The following is a 14605-nucleotide window of genomic DNA, read 5'->3' as shown; positions in this document are numbered from 1 at the left end:
TTGGCACCGGCTGTTATGAGTCTTTTGCTTTTGTTGTGTTCCTCACCTCGGTTTGAATCCTGGAGAAGTTTCCACTGTTGCTATGTCTTAATGGAGCATTTTAAGTGGAGATTGTGGGGTGGAGTTTTCTTGTTATTAAGTTGAACTGAACTGACGTTGAACTGTGTTTTATTCGTCAGAGATCAGCAAAGCTTTGTTATGTGATGAATGAGTTCTTTAATATTTCTTGTCTGAATCATGCAGTGGACACAGTGGTAGTGTTAATCTGTTGTGCTAGTTTCACTTCCCTATCAGTGGTTGCAGATATGATAACTTTTTATTTTACAGAATAAACAATGTACTTACTAATCAACCTACCTACCTACCTACCTACCTATTTACCAATCTACCTACCTACCTACATACCTACCTACCTACTTACTAATCTACCTACCTACTTACGTACCGACCTACTTACCAATCTACCTACCTACCTACCTACTTACCAATCTACCTACCGACCTACCTACTTACAATCTACCTACGTACACCGACATACCTACATACATTCCTTCATACCTAACTACCTACCCACCTACCTACCTATCTATTCCTACTGTTACTCATGTAATCTATTTCCTTCAAATATGGTTTAATTTTTAAAATGTTCAATATTTTTCTACAACTGCACAAAAACAAAACGGATGCCATGTGGTTGTATCCAGTGAATCTCGCTTTATTCAAAACTAGACATTTGTGCAGCAATTCGTTCAGTATATGAATTTGTCTCAGTGCTTCCCAGTATAGTCTTTAGTGCAGAGTAAATCTGAACCAGATTGGTGGGAGGTCCGGTACTTAACTGTATACCCCCTCCAGTTAAGCTAACTCTCTGTCTTCATGACTATGACTTAACACAGCACAAGGGCCCAGTGTTTTCTCCTTCCCTGACAGAAGTTAAATAAAGCATTCTCTCTGGGCCTTTATGAACAGACGGGCGGGGCGGGCGGTGGGAGTGGTGGTGGTTGGGGGCGGCATCACATATAGGTAAATGCTGGCATATTTGAGATGGTAATCCTGGATAAATCTGCAGTTGGCCGATGACCAAACATTCATGCGTGGCACAATAGGATTTGGCAGCTGTCCAGTCAAGGACTTACTCTGGGTTTTTAGGGTGAAATCCATTCTGACTTTTTTGGAAAAGGCTTTAATAATTAATGTTGGCTGGACTGAAAAGAGAAGGGGAGGGTAAAGTGTATAGAAGGTTTTTTTCCACCATGTGCTTGTGTGGTGGTTTCATGAATTAATTCGGGGATAGCCCTCAACCACCACCCTGCTGGTAAAAGTTTTTATCCCTCACTGGAGTAACTTTTACTGCCTCTCTGTCTTTTAAACCCTTTCTATTCCTGCTGGTATCTCTGGCAGCCTATTAGACTATTATATTTTCATCTGATTCTATTCCCACTGCTGGCATTCCCCTCTCCCACAGGACAGCATGTTTGGTGGGAAAGCCGCTGACTGTACCAGACTCTGCTGAAGTGCTCCCGAGCAAGGTCACCAAAACCCAGTACGGTGCATTCCGTCTGCTGCCAGGAAAAGAACTGGAAGAGATGTGATACAACAAACTTTTCCCTGGCTTGTTATAAATAAACTCTATAAAATATCTACCCCAGTTAGAAAGTTATGGGAGAAAAAGGGGGAGATGGTAGAATGATTTTTTGGGGTTGAAAAGAGTTTCAAAGTGGTGTTTTTTTTTAGTACAACAGAAAATCCACAGAATATAGAAAATATAGAAATAAAATCAAAAATGCAAAATCAAGTTAATTCGGAAGTTTCATCTGATGATAAATATTGTTTGCGTAGATAAGATAACAAATATGTATACACATTTTATCTTATTTTTGGCATAAACAAAACTCTTTGACGTCCCCAGGTTAATAAAATTATTTTTCCACAAACGCTACATCTGCTCACATGGAGTATGTTGACCTATACTGCAGTCAGCCACCAGGGGGCAACCAAGACGCTTTGGCTTCACTGTCATGACATTCATCTGTATTTACTTTTTACTGAGCTGCTTTCTGGTGTGACCAGGCAAAAACATGCAACAAAATGTTACCGTGCATTGTAGTTTCTCTTCTCTGTCCACAACAGTGACTACGGCCCGAAGAAAGACAACAGAAGCAACAGAAGAGACAAAGAACGAGTGGAATGCTTCAGAGGAGAAGCTGCTGCCAGGAGGACGTGACAGCGTCATGGCACGAGTGTCACCATTCAAGATCCGAATCGGTTCTGACCCATTTCACCTCCACTATTCCGGTTCTTTGTGTGTGTGTGTGTGTGTGTGTGTGTGTGTGTGTGTGTGTGTGTGTGTGTGTGTGTGTGTGTGTGTGTTGGGCACACTGAGGCCGTTCTGGGGAGGTGGAGGGAGAGAGACGGGTGGATTTCTGTTGTGATGGTATTAGCCTCTGTCAGGCTAAATGGGCTTTAATTGGGGGAGTGTTTGGTGCAACACAGGCGGGATTTTCCACACACACACACACACACACACACACACACACACACACACACACACACACACACACACACACTCACTCACAGTCGTCTCCTTTCATCCAGAATAGGCTTCATCTGCTCTCACTGTTTTTTTTAGTTTTCCCTCCTTCTTCTCTTCCTACTTTCCCTTCTCTCCATTTCTCTTCGTTTCTTTGTCCTCACAGGAACCTGCAACAATTTTAAATAACCATGAGCGGTCATATTAAGGGCACTGGATAAGTAGATGTGAATGAGAACGTGAGACAGGCTAAATGTGTACGTGCATGTTTGAATGCTTGAGGCTGGATTTCCAGATTCCAGCGCTGCTTTATGAAGCTTTAGCTCAGGGAAGTTTTTTTACATTCCCTCAACAATTTACTTGACTAAGAAATGGGTGAGTGCAGACTTCCTCTCGTGGCACAGATTCTTAGTTACACACACTGAAGGATCGAACTGGTGGTGCTGCCCGTCTACGGTCATTAACTGTCTACACCCAGGAGCGCTTCAATGGACCCTGCTGTCTCCCACACAAAGACATGCAGGTTGATTGGAGACTCTAAATTGACAGTTGGTGTGAGTATGAATGGTTGTTTGTCTAGCAGCCTAATGTCACCTGGGATTGGCTCCAGCCTCTCGAAAAGGATAAGCGGTGTGGATAAAGGACGGATGGATGTTTTCCGAGTTTTTATATCTACAGTTAAGGTTCGGAAGGCAATTTAAAACTAAGTGTTAGGCAAAGGTAAGAATAAACCAAAGTTTTCAGTTGGTATGAGACAGGATGCACACAGTATAGACTCCTGTGTCAAAGTCAATATTCACATTGTCAGAGGTCAAATGTTTTAATTCAGTTTGTGAAGTAGAAAAATACAGTTGAGGTGTGATGATGATTGGTGTGGAGCAAAGCGTGTTCCTGTAACAAAACCATGAGATGCTATTGTTGGTCTGATTTATGAACTCCTCAGGTGTACTGCACGTTTGACATGCTTATTTAAGGGCCAGGGGCCAATCCTGGGGGCCGTCACACCACAGATCCAACAGGAGGTCACACGTCTGGATAGGACGTAACAACACATGTTTGCATCCATCCTGTTGTTGTTCCGTTTGTTGTTGAGGTTCCTCTTAGTAAACTGTTTGAGAAGCTTTTGTAAATGATGGATTTTAGTTTGATGAACCCTTGACCTTGTGTATAGTGCACACCCACCCGTCTCTCTTTCTCTCAGGGTGGTCAGTCTCCGGTCTGGACACTCATTAATGAGCTTTATTACACAGCAATTAAACACTGACAGGGCCACTAATCCACACACACACACACACACACACACACACACACACACACACACACACACACACACACACACACACACACACACACACACACAATAATTCTAGGGAGAAGTTGGACGAGCAACTGATTCACAAATGTTTTTAGGGAGGTTATGAATTAACCTACACTAACCTACAATTTGAATTACTCTCAAATTACGGTAAAAAAACAGGGAAGTTATTCTAGAGGGATTTTTTTTAACTCTTCATAAAAATATACATACATTCAGCAAAGAGTTTATATTTCTTGTATTATTTCATAAAGTCCAATACAATTTTACATTCAAGGACATTTCTCAAATGAATAATCCTATGAAAACAAATCTATAATCTCCTGTTGTATTAATTCATGGATTGGAACTTTTATTTTATGGTTAATAGTTTTAATAAGGAAGTTACTGTGTAAATCTCAGTTACATTTAATATAGGAAATAAACAAAAATCTGTAAAATAATACAGTTAACAGCTGAAATAACTTTTTTGACACTAAACGAGTTCTCAGGCTCAGTCCTGATGTACACGATTTTTATTTATTATCATAATCATCATCCGTCAGTTTATTAGTATATCAGTGTATTAATATAACCTATGTGTAAAACATACATTTGTTTATTAGAAAAGTAAATTAGTAAATCCTATTACATATATACACGTGTGTGTGTGTGTGTGTGTGTGTGTGTGTGTGTGTGTGTGTGTGTGTGTGTGTGTGTGTGTGTGTGTTGGTCTATTCTGCTAAGCGCGTTCACTGCGCTGCCACGGTGACGCGCACGGCTATATCCTGTGACTGGAGTGTCCTGACTTCATTCACTCAGATCACACGACCACAGGGAGCGGACATCAGACTCCTCGGGGCTTTTTGGAGCCAATCTTTGTTCTGTTTTCGTTCTTTCGTGCTTCCTCCACCTGAAACTGCAAACTGGGAATTTCACGTGAAAGGATTTGTATAAATTCTGATGATTTGATGATACATTTCGAAGATGCTGAGCTGCAGGACGCACAGAGTGTGATTTTAAACGAGCTGCACTGAGGAGAACATGATGGATACTGCTGGATGTGTGAATGTAGAAGAAAAGTTTTCGTTCTTCCACCGGACACCTGTTCTTTAGAAGCCAAACCCAAGAGAAGCTGGACATCAACTTGACCTCGATCAGATTTGATGGTTTCATGAGCTTCATGCTCCAGACGACTTGTTTTCATATCCCTTTGATTTTCCTTTGATAAGAAACCTCTCTCTCTTTACGGTGACTGCAGGAGCAGAGTCGTCTTGAATCTGCCTCATCTTCATTTCACGCAGGAGTTTAAAGATCATTCAAGTCTTATAAGTTCCTGGTTCGCTCTTTTACTGACACTGTGGTGGTGGCCTGTTCTCCCGAGGGATGATTGTGGGCTCCCGAGGCCAGGGAGCGACAGCCCGGCTCCTGCAGTGGACCCCCGCCTCGTCCTGGTGCCTATGCAGCGGATCTGAGAGGAGATGAGAGCCGAGGTTTTCCACCTCCTCGCCGGCTGCCTCTGCCTGTTACGCGCCGCTGCTGAGGTAAAGTAAGGGTTTTTACCCATTTGTTGAAAATAGAACAGAAACAAAACACTGAAGGCGGCACATGCAAAACAGATACAAGTCACGTCTGCGTAATTACGCACGTTTCCTCTTCCATTGGCGCAGTTTGGCATCAGCTCTATCCATTTATTGTGTGATAACACAGGGGCTGTAGCTGAGGTTGCTAATTAGTTATTAGTGACCTTTTTACGCACGAAGACCCAGTAATACATGGACTTTCTCCCCACAGGAGTCTCCTCTCCCCCGGGAGCTGTTGGAGCGGCTCTCCCGCAGCGACATCCGCAGCATCAGCGACCTCCAGCGGCTGCTCGAGTTAGACTCCGTAGGTAAATCGCTTCATTCTAATACAACTCTCTCTCACTGACCAGGGCTGGATTACTGAGCCTATACCGAGCAAAGGGGCGGAAGAACAATCAGTTCATAGGCTCTTAGTGTTTAATGGTAATCCACGAGCAGCACAATGAACACATACACACTCGGCTGTTTTTCAAAGTGAAGCCTATTGATGAAAATGTGTGTGTGAACTCAAATCTCACTTTCGAACCAGAAGTTGCATGAAAATCCTCTTTGCATGTCATCAACAGCTGCCTGACAGAAGTAAAAGTAGTGCAGGTCGATGCAAAGTTACTTCAGACTCATGTGGTGGTCAGAGCCGCAGCCTCCCTCCCCGTCTGCTCCTTGACAAGACTCTGAATCGAGGTATTAGTTGCATCTGGTTCAGTGCACAGTGAGAGGATGCTGTCCGCTCATCTCATTACCGAAATGCCTCAGTGGATGTTGCCAGGAGACCAACAGCCCGTCTCTGCTCTTTACACCCTCCATGAACTCGGAGGTATCAGGCACTGCTAATCGTAATCTAAGAATGCGGCGTTGGGTAAGACGTTTGATTTTATGCTTAAAATCCAGGTTATTGGGTATATTTCTCCGCTTCGGCTCAGCCTATCAAAACAGTTGTGGTATAAGGTACTGGTGTAGCTTTTATAAGTTAAAATATTAACATGTTGAGGTTTCTAGTCTTGTTTTTGTCGGGATGTCTGCATTAGAAACTACACATGGTGTTGAGTTTTAAAGCTGTGAACACTCATGGGCATGGAGGGTCTCATGAAGAGGCAGTTGCATTTTGGGAATTGTAGTGCTATGGGCTTTTCCTATAGGAGTAGGAATTTCCGTCTACCCCTTCGTTTTAGGGGGTCCTGAATACACTACAGTTGAAGGGGTGTTAGAAGGGCTAGATGGCCTCTACCCCTACATCACATAGAGAAAGGGGTTGACACTACCCCTTCAGGACAACGCACAAAACAAAGGAAGTGGAAGGGTTAAGAGGTGAATTGGGACAGGGCCCAGGTCCTTCTTCAAAAGAGCATGATGTTTATTTAGTAAATTATGGTCCCATTTAGAGTCAAATAGGCTTTGGGGGTGTAAATACTGTGTGATTGACAGCCAGTACCATCCAATGGGTACAGGTGTAGGTGTGCGTGCATTGTCCTTGAGATCTCAGTCAGGCTCCACCCCCCGTTCCTCCAAATATGGTTACTTCTGGTTTCAATAAACCAATATGGCGCTGGACTGGGTTGACACTTGTTTTAAATGTGAAATATTTGGAGGTATTGGACGAATCTTTTCTGACAGAGGACATAAATTCCTTCAAACAACTTACACAAAACAGTATTTTTGACTAAGTAAAAGTTTCACACCAGGAAATCAAGTCTCTTCAACAGAACATGTTTCCTTTTGTAAAAACATTTTTCCTCTTAAAAACTCAACTGTAACATCTCGCTCCTCCTTTCCATGGCATCTCGGCTTCAAGCTACAACTGAGATATGTAAAAAAGAACAAACACACTTTTAAAAACACCCCAAGAGAAAATAAAATAAACATTACACCAAAGTGAATTGACTACAAGTCTAAACAACACCAGTGTTTTCCTTCGGTAAACACAGCAGATGCCAGTGCTCATTATCCAGGTAATAAATCAGAGCAGATTGAATCAGTGAGGTGAGACAGGAGCAAATAACTGCTGCATAAAACAGGATTAATTGCATCTATGCCTTGAGTCAGACTCGGCTTTTCTGCCAGGGAAACTTCTCCTCCGCTCTGAGCATCTCGTTGCCTGTGAAAAACACTTGATTCATTTTTTTAACGTCTGCTGCTCAGAGCGGTGCCACCATTAATCCTGGCATCATTGAGATGCAAATGTCGAGTGTGACGGCTCCCCGGCCCGGTGGGGGTCAAGTGGCTCACTTCATTATGCTGTTGTCATGCTGCCCATTATTGGTTTGAGAGCAGGGCTCGCTGGAAGGCTGCTGTGTCGCTATGTATAATTCATGCTCAAATTCCTGCGTGGCAGGGCGAGCGAGAGTCACACACACTGAAAGAGAGAGAGAGAGAGGGGAGATGTTGGAGGTGGAACTTTGTTGTGTTGCCGAAGCACATTGTGTGTACACAGGCAGGCGTGTGCGTGTGTGACTGCTTTCACACACATGGCAGTAAGAGAGATGGGCACACACACACACACACACACACACACACACACACACACACACACACACACACACACACACACACACACACACACACACAAACAAAGTCTAAACAATAAGAGGGTGGTGTGGTATTCAAATCGAATTAAAAGAGTACTGCCATAACCTCATTTACTGGATGTTGATTTTTCCCTGCAGTCCTACACACACACACACACACACACACACACACACACACACACACACACACACACACACACACACACACACACACACACACACACACACACACAGGGCTTCACTAGTAAGGCAGGCGTTGTTCATGGCCATTCTCAACCGATCTACATTCTGACCCTCACTTGTGGTCATGAGCTCTGGGTCATAACTAAAAGAACAACTTCATGGATACAATTGGTGAAAACAGTTTTTCTCTATGGGGTGGCGGTGCTCAGCCTTAAAGACAGGCTCAGGGGTTTGGACATCCAGTGGGAGCTCAGAGTAGAACTGCTGCTCCTTAATGTTGAAAGGGACCAGTTGAGTTGAATCGCCCATGTCCAACTGGGAGGAGACCCCGAGGTAGTCTCAGAACTCACTGGGGGGATTATACACCCCATCAGGCCTCGGGATGCCTCGGGATCCCCCAAGAGGCGATGGAAGGCGTAGCTGGAGAGAGGGATGTCTGGAGCATCCTGCTTAGCCGGACGCAACCATGACCTGACCTCGGATCAGTGGAAGACAATGGATGGATGGATGGATCTTCTATGCATTTTGTTTTGGGCAGATAAAGGTTTAAGTTGAAGAAAGACACTAAGAACAATAGAATATTCTCTCCAGGCTGAACTTGCCAATATGCACAGAGTACGACTTCTGAGTCTTGACCTTAGACTAACATTTCTGTCTGGTTGTGTGGATTTCTGTGATGTAGAATCAAACATTCACATGTGAAAATCTCAACAGACAGAATCCAATAATAGGTGAACTCACAATAAAGCTCCGTCCGATTCTCCAAACAAAGAAGCTCAGACAGAAGGTCAGTCTGTATCTGAAGTCCCTTAAATCAGCGTCTTTGCTTTTCTAAAGAGATTTAACTTCTGGACCAAGAAAACAACATTCTCTCCGCCTCAGAGTGGTGTGGACCTCGGGGTGAACTCCCGCTGCACGTATTCCTTTCTTTACGTGTATTAGATTTAAATTGTATCTGATACGCACACTAACACATAGAAGCCCTGTAACTCAGTTAGAGTAACCAGGTTAGGCCGGCAGTCTGAGGAGGGGAGACTTGAAAGACGTCTGTCACAAACAACTTACTGCAGCATGTGAACGATTTTCTCTTTTCACTTTCTTTGTTGTTGGTTTAGTCATCAAGATATTTCACTCTTGAAAATCAGGTTTTTGATGTTGATAGTGTAGATAAGAGGAGTTTTAACGTTTAATGTGACCCCCTGACCTTCTTTTAGACTAAATTAGATTAAATAAATCAGTCTAATGAAGAAATAGCCAAGTGTTTTTTTCCCCCATGGCCTCGGAGAGTGTCGGTGTGTTTGACTGAAGGATCTGGGAATATTTGTGAATGGTGATGTTAACCGTGAGATTGTGTGTGTGTGACCTCTGAATGTGTGTGTTGTTTTGTCTCCGTCCAGAGAACGAGGTGATCGAGGAGACCAAACACATCTACCACAAGGACTTCTCCCACAGCTTCCTCGACCTGAAGAGTGCACACACGCACACCAGACACAGGCGGAGCACTGGTAAGACACACACACACACACACACACAATACATGTGCATACACAAAGACACACACAAACACACAAAGCAAATCTCAGAAGCTGGCGCACAGTGGAAAAATGAACACAAAAGCCTCCACCATGACAACACATTTTCACATCTTCACTTGTATACTCTGTGAATTGTACCTGATTATCTATCCGTCAAAATGATCACGATGACCGACGCCAAGGTCCTTAAATTCGTAGACATCAGTCCCCTAAATGTGCCTGAGTTTGTTTTCATCAAGATCTATGAATTATTTCCTGGGAAATAAATGTCAACACCGCCCTATAGCACAATGTTAAAGGAGGACATAACCTTCTTGGTCACGTTTTCTCCCCACCACGTTTCTTTAACCTCACCGCTGTGTTCCCCTCCAGTGGTGGAAGAGGCCTTGCCAGCGGGCTGCAAAGTGCGGACGACGATCTATGAGATCCCCCGGAGCCAGGTGGACCCCACGTCGGCCAACTTCATCATCTGGCCGCCCTGCGTGGAGGTGAAACGCTGCACCGGCTGCTGCAACACCAGCAACATGAGGTGTCAGGCAGCTCGCAAGCACCACCGCACGGTCAAGGTAGGAAACACAAATATGTGTGTCCGCTCTACAGACATTTTGAAAAACACCTTTTGTTATTTGTGTTTAAGTGGCTCCGACCCCGAAAACAAACACATACTAAATGAATAATGGCATGTAAACACACACAGCTACTTACTGGAGGTACACTACACACCTGCCAAAAACAATTACTGCTGCTAGCTCAGCCATTGTGTCGGTGTTTGTGTGTGTGATTGTGTGTGATTGTGTGTGTGCTGCTGACTGAGAGTCTGGCAGTGAGTCGATCAAGAGCATAATAGCTTCCTTTTGATCTCTGCCAAAGCTGGAAATAAGACTCACTAAACCCAACTGGTTCACAGTCACACCCTGCCAACTGGACTCAGACCCAAGGTGTGTGTGTGTGTGTGTGTGTGTGTGTGTGTGTGTGTGTGTGTGTGTGTGTGTGTGTGTGTGTGTGCGTGTGTGCATGTGTGTGTGTGTATGGTGCGTGTGTGTATGGATTCACTATCAGTGTCACAAGTGCTTCGCCCAGTCTAAACCTGCCTGTTTGTAATGGGTTGTTTGTTTCGGTCTGTGATGATGCTGGTTGCAGTTTTCTTTCTGTAACTGCAGTAATAGAGCTGCGGCAAACAAAGAGCCGTTCACCTGTTTATTCAAAGTTCAGACAGAGTGGGAAATAAAAGATGGAGAAATGAGAACAGGTGTTTGTGTAGCCAGAGGTTGAGAGGAAGGGGAGGAAGAGGAGCAGATTTGATTCTCTGTGCTCTGGCCTGATGAGACACAATCTAAGATGAAAGCACTCGTCCTTTGTCTGCTCACAGAGGAAATCAAAACTAAAGTCACTCACATGTGCGGAGATCCAGCGCTCAGAGGGTCACGGCTGCAAGATGGACTCGCACGCGGCCGGAGGGGATATGGCAGAGCGGATGTTTAGCTGCTGTGGGTCCATATGTGAGACAGAGAGAAAGATAACATTGGCTCCGCGATCGTAAACTTCACTTTGAGTGTATCGGGCTGTGAGAGTGCAGCAGGTGAGAGTCTGCACTGAATCTGAGGCTGTGGGACGAGGGATAACGATGGATTGAAGCAAGATGCGTCCTCACGGTCTTGCACGTGTGAATGTTAGTTGGAGCGTGAGGTAAACAAGTGGATTGGTGCAGCATCAGTCTGGTATCAGACTTGTTTAGGTGTGAGCTGAACCTGAGATGAAGGATCTTGGTTTATCAGTGTTGTATCAGCAAGTATGTTTTATAAAATCTGTAGTGTTGCCTGTATTATACTTTTATCTAAATGACAAGGTAAACCTCACTTTCATGCAGAATGTTAATATTGTTCATGGTTAATGTACAAATGTAGAAACACGCAAAGATCTTTTGAATATTAGGTTGCTCCCACCTTCGAGTGCAGCTGTGGGAAAAAGTTAAAACTCTCAGATTATAGGTGTCAGAACTTATCCTCTTAGCACTGATGGGTGCCTCAGCAGCGCAGCTCCTCACCTGAGCTGAACCTCCTCGGCTGCTTTGTTTTTCAGTCTCCACTCATCGGAGTCTGTTCAGACTTGAAGCAGAGATGTTGTGCAATCACACTTGGATCTCCCCTCCTTTGCTTCCTTGACAGAGCATGAAGTCTATCCCTGTGTTATTGTTTCTGTACGTTACAGTTTGTATGTTCATGCTGATGAGTTTCTGTCAAAATATCAAAGACACATGCAGACTGTCCAATCAGTCGTCGGTTTATTAGGTTCACCACACTACACCTCAGCGTATTCCAACAGTCCTGTAACGAATCCTCCCTTCATGAAGACTGAAATGTTCAGTTCAATGATTTTGTTTCTCAATGTTAAGACAGGGTTTTAAGAGAAGAGGTTAATAAGAAGGTGCTGATATGCTGCAATCAATACCTTAAAATCAATATCTTACGTTCAGGGTGCATTCATGGATTCTATCAGCTTTAGATATCGAATTAGCATTTCAACATTTCCAGAAAACGCTGCACGTTGAATTGTGTGAATTGAAAATATTTTTTTGTTTCCTCCATCTCTCTCTCTCTCTCTCTCTCTCTCTCTCTCTCTCTCTCTCTCTCTCTCTCTCTCTCTCGCTCTCTCTCCCCTCTCTCTCTCTCTCAGGTAGCGAAGGTGGAGTATGTGCGGAAGCGCCCGAAGTTGAGGGAGGTGCAGGTGAAGCTGGAGGATCATCTGGACTGTATGTGCACCAACAAACGCCACATCAGCCAAAACTCAGACACAGACAACGGTGAGTGCACAGCTGCGTGTGTGCGTGTGTGTGCGTGTGTGTGTGTGTGTGTGTGTGGCTCATTTCACATGTGAAGGTTGTTCCTGTCTGAATGTGTCTACTGACACCAGAAGAGCTGATAAGATATTTGAGGTATTTACTGTGTTTTTCCTCTTTGCCTCAATTAGTCCTCCCTCAGGGCAACACCCCCTCACATACACACACACACCCTCACACACACACACACACACACACACACACACTAACACACACACACACACACACACACACACACACACACACACACACACACACACATTCCCAAACCCTCCTTATTATCCAACTCTCTCTCGTGGACTAGATCCAACAACCGGCTGCAGAATTTATAAAATGCTTGTTCCCAGTTCCAACAGGTAGTAAAACCACACTGAGTGAAGTTGGATTCATAAATAGTTTTGTGTGTGTTTGTTAATGTTTGTGTGTCATGATTATAAACTAAAAACAAACAAACACAGATCTGATCCCAGGACGCAGACATGTACATTAATTTGTAATTTCTCACAAAGGCCTCGTGTCGGAATGCCTCAGTTTCACGTACTCTTACGTCATAAGTATCAGGATGATGTCACGTGATCTAAAAACACCATTAACTGATCACTTCATTACCTCATGTGCACAAAGAGAAAAAAGTATCGACTAGAATGAGACTCGGTAGAGTGCAAATCCCTCTTATGAATCCACATTTAAATCCACTAGATCCAGAAATCTCTCGATCTAGATCCATCCAATTGCACACACTCATAAATATCAATCCCCTAAACATGCCAGATTTGTTTATAGATCCATCCAAGTGTTGGAAAATGCCCTCTCACAACGTTGAAGTGGAAAAAGATCCTGGATCCAAACCAAATGTAATGGATTATTTCCTGACCCACATCCCTCCACCAAGTTTCATGCTAATCCTAAAAGGCATATTAGCAAACAAACAGAGCGGAGGTAATCGATTACAAAGTAGCCACGTCGAGGTCACATCGTTACAGCAAAAATCATTCCAACACTCAGTTCCTTTGGTTTTGATTGTCACTGAGGCAAACTGCATGAAATTGGGAATATGTAGCTCAACTACAAAGGGAAAGGGAAATCCCAATTTATTGAATGAATGTTAGTTTGACTATTTCTTTCCTGTCCATCATCAACACCCCCATTAGAGTTTTTCCTTGACCCAGCTGAGTGAATAGAGATGACTTCATCCCCCTGTTCTTTCTTTCAACAGGCATCAGGTGAAGAGAGACGGACGAATGAAGGAGTGGAGAAGAGAAAAATGGACGCCGGCCTGAAGCAGAAAACAAAGACAAGCACCTTTTGCCTCTAACACCTTCACCACCTGGCAGCAGGGGACTGAACCATTCCATGGAATATATATCCTGATCTTTCTGGAGGTTTGATGGAGAAACTCTGAACCTCAACTCGACCTGACAGGACAAAACTGAGAGCAACAAACTGTCTCACACAGAAAGGAATCACAAACATGGAGAGAGGGTTTTCCTCGCTTTGATTCCTCGACGGAGAGAGGAAGAGATTAGAAACTGAGAACGCGGAGCAACGCAGCCGAAGAGAGGTGGATTCTGGGATACCGGAGGACTTAATGTCTGCGTCTTGAGTATAAACCGCTCAGTGACTGGGATTATAAACTGGGTGGAATCCTTTTTCTAGAAACAGTGACTGGGATTAGATTTTGTACTCAAAGATTTACAAAACACACACACACACACACACGCACACGCACGCATATACACACAATATATCCTCTTATTTTTATAACCTCTGATTTTCTATGGCTGTCTGTTTCTATGTTATCACATGATGGAGGGACAAAGATCCTCCTCACATGTTACTGATACTAATAAACTATTTATATGAAAACACAAATCGGAGTATTGAGCGTTAAAGAAAAAAACATTTCGTGAAACAGCTTTGTCATAAAAGGCTTGTGTGACTGACGGATTTAAGAATTAATTTAAAACGGAAAGAAGAGAAACTGAACTGCTGTGTGTGTGTGTGTGTGTGTGTGTGTGTGTGTGTGTGTGTGTGTGTGTGTGTGTGTGTGTGTGTGTCTGTGTGTGTGTGTGTGTGTGTGTGTGTGTGTGAGAGAGATAGAGAGATTATCTGCAGGATCATA

The 14605-nt window shown here is 43.8% G+C and overlaps 1 protein-coding gene across 1 annotated transcript; it reads left to right on the top strand.

Moving 5' to 3' along the window:
* Positions 1 to 4652: 4652 nt before the first annotated feature.
* LOC118115566 (platelet-derived growth factor subunit A) lies at positions 4653 to 14355 on the top strand. Its single transcript, XM_035166811.2, has 6 exons — positions 4653 to 5368; positions 5619 to 5715; positions 9510 to 9617; positions 10020 to 10213; positions 12321 to 12447; positions 13700 to 14355. The coding sequence occupies exons 1-6, from the start codon at positions 5306 to 5308 to the stop codon at positions 13708 to 13710; spliced, it is 600 nt and encodes a 199-aa protein (XP_035022702.2). The 5' UTR covers positions 4653 to 5305; the 3' UTR covers positions 13711 to 14355.
* Positions 14356 to 14605: the final 250 nt, after the last annotated feature.

The sequence above is a fragment of the Hippoglossus stenolepis genome, chromosome 2 (genome assembly GCF_022539355.2).
Source record: "Hippoglossus stenolepis isolate QCI-W04-F060 chromosome 2, HSTE1.2, whole genome shotgun sequence".
In the NCBI taxonomy this organism is placed as follows: Eukaryota; Metazoa; Chordata; class Actinopteri; order Pleuronectiformes; family Pleuronectidae; genus Hippoglossus; species Hippoglossus stenolepis.
The sequence above is the reverse complement of the archived record's forward strand: the minus strand, read 5'-3'. Positions and strand labels throughout refer to the sequence as shown.